This window comes from Phytophthora parasitica (genome assembly GCF_000247585.1).
Source record: "Phytophthora parasitica INRA-310 unplaced genomic scaffold supercont2.55, whole genome shotgun sequence".
In the NCBI taxonomy this organism is placed as follows: domain Eukaryota; phylum Oomycota; class Peronosporomycetes; order Peronosporales; family Peronosporaceae; genus Phytophthora; species Phytophthora nicotianae.
In genome coordinates, this window is record NW_008649041.1 from 390,093 (window position 1) to 392,356 (window position 2,264).

Here is a 2,264-nt window from a genome sequence, read left to right on the forward strand (position 1 = left end):
AGCAGCAGTTCCTACTATTGCTCCTGATAGGTAGGCTGATTCAGATCCGATTGTACTACCAGCAACTGTGATAGAGCTAAGATTACCCAAAGACGTCACATGCGGTTGACTCGCTGTTTGAACAGTTCCAGTCAGTGTCGCGGCAGTGACGCCATTTGTCACACTTAATGTTGAAAGAGTACCAAGTGAAGTGATGCCCGGTTGCGCTTCTGCGGATAGTGTACCAGCTAGCGAAGTAGCTGATAACGCATTGATGCCACTAATAGACTTAGTGTTATCCAGTACCATTACATGTACAGTCAAACTTATCAGAGTACCAATGGAAGTAATACTAGGTTGTGCTGCAGTAGATAGAGTATCAATAAGAGTGGTTGCGCTAAGAGAGTTAATGTTTGAAATGTTGCGATTCGAATCAAGAATAAAACTTTATTAGGGGCAGCATCGCCTGGAGTCGCATTACTAGCATTAAGTTGAGTAGATGTGGCTGTCACTAAGACGCCACCTAGCATGAGACCAGTGGTTGATCCATTACGATTGGGGATGTCAAGGTTCTTCGTAATAGATACCTTACTTCCTGTTCTGTACAGAGCAATGGTGAAGTCTCCAGTACTTGATACATTTGCTTTGTCGCGAAACCCAGGTATTTCCAAAGAGGAAAGTTTATTAATGAGAGAAACTAATGTTGATAGGCACTGCGGCAGGCTCCCCACGCTCCCATTGGTGTCATCGAAGCTCGGCATCGTCGCACTGGACTTCAACAGAGTCCGAGCTTGATCGCTTGCCGTAATCCGGTGACAGTGGGAAGTTATCATCGCTAGTGCTACATAATGTTTAAGGAGTCACTAATCTACAGTTGTTTATATAGTGTTTGTGGCTTTGAGTGGGAAATCTATGAAGTACGAGGTTACGGAGTACGAGGGTGTGATAACCATGAGAATGGGCACAGACAGACCCAAAAGAGAGTAATCAAAAATAGGTACCATTACAGAATGAGCAATTCCAAAATAGTCGTTCTAAATTTGGTCCAGGACATTCAACTTTTAAAATAGCCACTGCTACCACTTACTTAAGCAACATCATTTCGCTATTATGGTACAACCTGCAACTGCATCACCTCACTTCAGCATACCACCACTCCCCGATCGCGTTCTCGACTCATACCAAGAAGCCGGTCTCCATCCTTGGAATCGAGATTAAATTACTGATGTTCTCAAAAGCTACAGCAAGAAAAACAAATTTAACGAAGATTGGCAGCAAGGTTTTAAGTGTGACAAACATGGTTGCACCCAGAACAATCGTTAACTACGTGAGGAGGGCCGCGTTCGTCTACAGCGCGGAACAAGTAAAACGGGGTGTACAATGAAAATTTACCTTGAAGAAGTGGACAAAAATGAGAGTATAGGAACGTGGAAATGTGTCCACTTCGATCGGTCCGAATATCACAATCATCCTGCGTCAGAAAACCCAACCATTCACCCGGAGCATCGACGCCGTGATAGGGAGCAACTGGTGTCGAGAGACCTTACTACCAAAGATTTAATAGCATCCCCAAGTGCGGTTGGAAATTCTCCGGCGGTAGTGGTTGCTACATTTCGACAAGCTCACCCAGAAACATCTATTACAGCAAAGGATATCGCGAACCACAAAGACTCGGATCGGCGAGCTGCCTTGGTTCATGATACTCCAACAGAGCTGCTCTTGAAGGAGTTGACTAGTCGCAATATCTTTTCAAGTACGAGTTACATCTAGAGACTTCAAGGTTGCTTTACCTCACTTGGTCGCATCTTACCCGGTGTGGCCATACCGAAAACGGCGAAGTAAGAATTTTAGATCCAGCGCCACGGGCAGCCAAAAGCCAGCAACGAGCAGGAAAAAACATAAGATCAATCACAGAATTTCAGGTACTGCACAGGAACCTACATATTCTGAACGAGTCGACAGAAACAACCCGCTCCAACGCCAAACTTGAATTTTAATCTTATAGAGCTGCTCGTCACTAGTATGACCCCTGTCCGTACCGCTCCACTTCTTACCCAACAATTTTCGTCTCTCACAACAATGCTGACTCAAAACTCGAACATCAACGCGCAACCGGACAACACCTTTGACCAACCATTTCTTCAAACTACCAACCTCGGTCTGATCTACTCTATCGAGCAAATTCCAGGCGAACAGAATGTCTGGGCTGACATCGTGTCTCGTTGGCGCTCTCCCGAACCCGTATGTGCCGCCGTTGTTCGCACTCGACGTGGAACAGCTCGTCC

At 45.6% G+C, this 2,264-nt stretch overlaps 2 protein-coding genes across 2 annotated transcripts in view; both read left to right on the forward strand.

The window, feature by feature from the left end:
- Nucleotides 1–1,359: 1,359 nt before the first annotated feature.
- PPTG_23894 (hypothetical protein) lies at nt 1,360–1,749 on the forward strand (the record flags this gene model as incomplete). The annotated part of the gene is made up of 1 exon (XM_008913754.1): nt 1,360–1,749. The coding sequence occupies one exon, from the start codon at nt 1,360–1,362 to the stop codon at nt 1,747–1,749; it is 390 nt and encodes a 129-aa protein (XP_008912002.1).
- A 309-nt stretch (nt 1,750–2,058) lies between these two features.
- Nucleotides 2,059–2,264, forward strand: part of PPTG_23895 (hypothetical protein) — a gene marked incomplete at both ends in the record, with an annotated part of 577 nt that continues 371 nt past the window's right edge. Inside the window, one exon of the mRNA XM_008913755.1 lies at nt 2,059–2,220. Within this exon, the coding sequence (XP_008912003.1) occupies nt 2,059–2,220 (162 nt within the window). The remainder of the gene's footprint in view (nt 2,221–2,264) is intronic.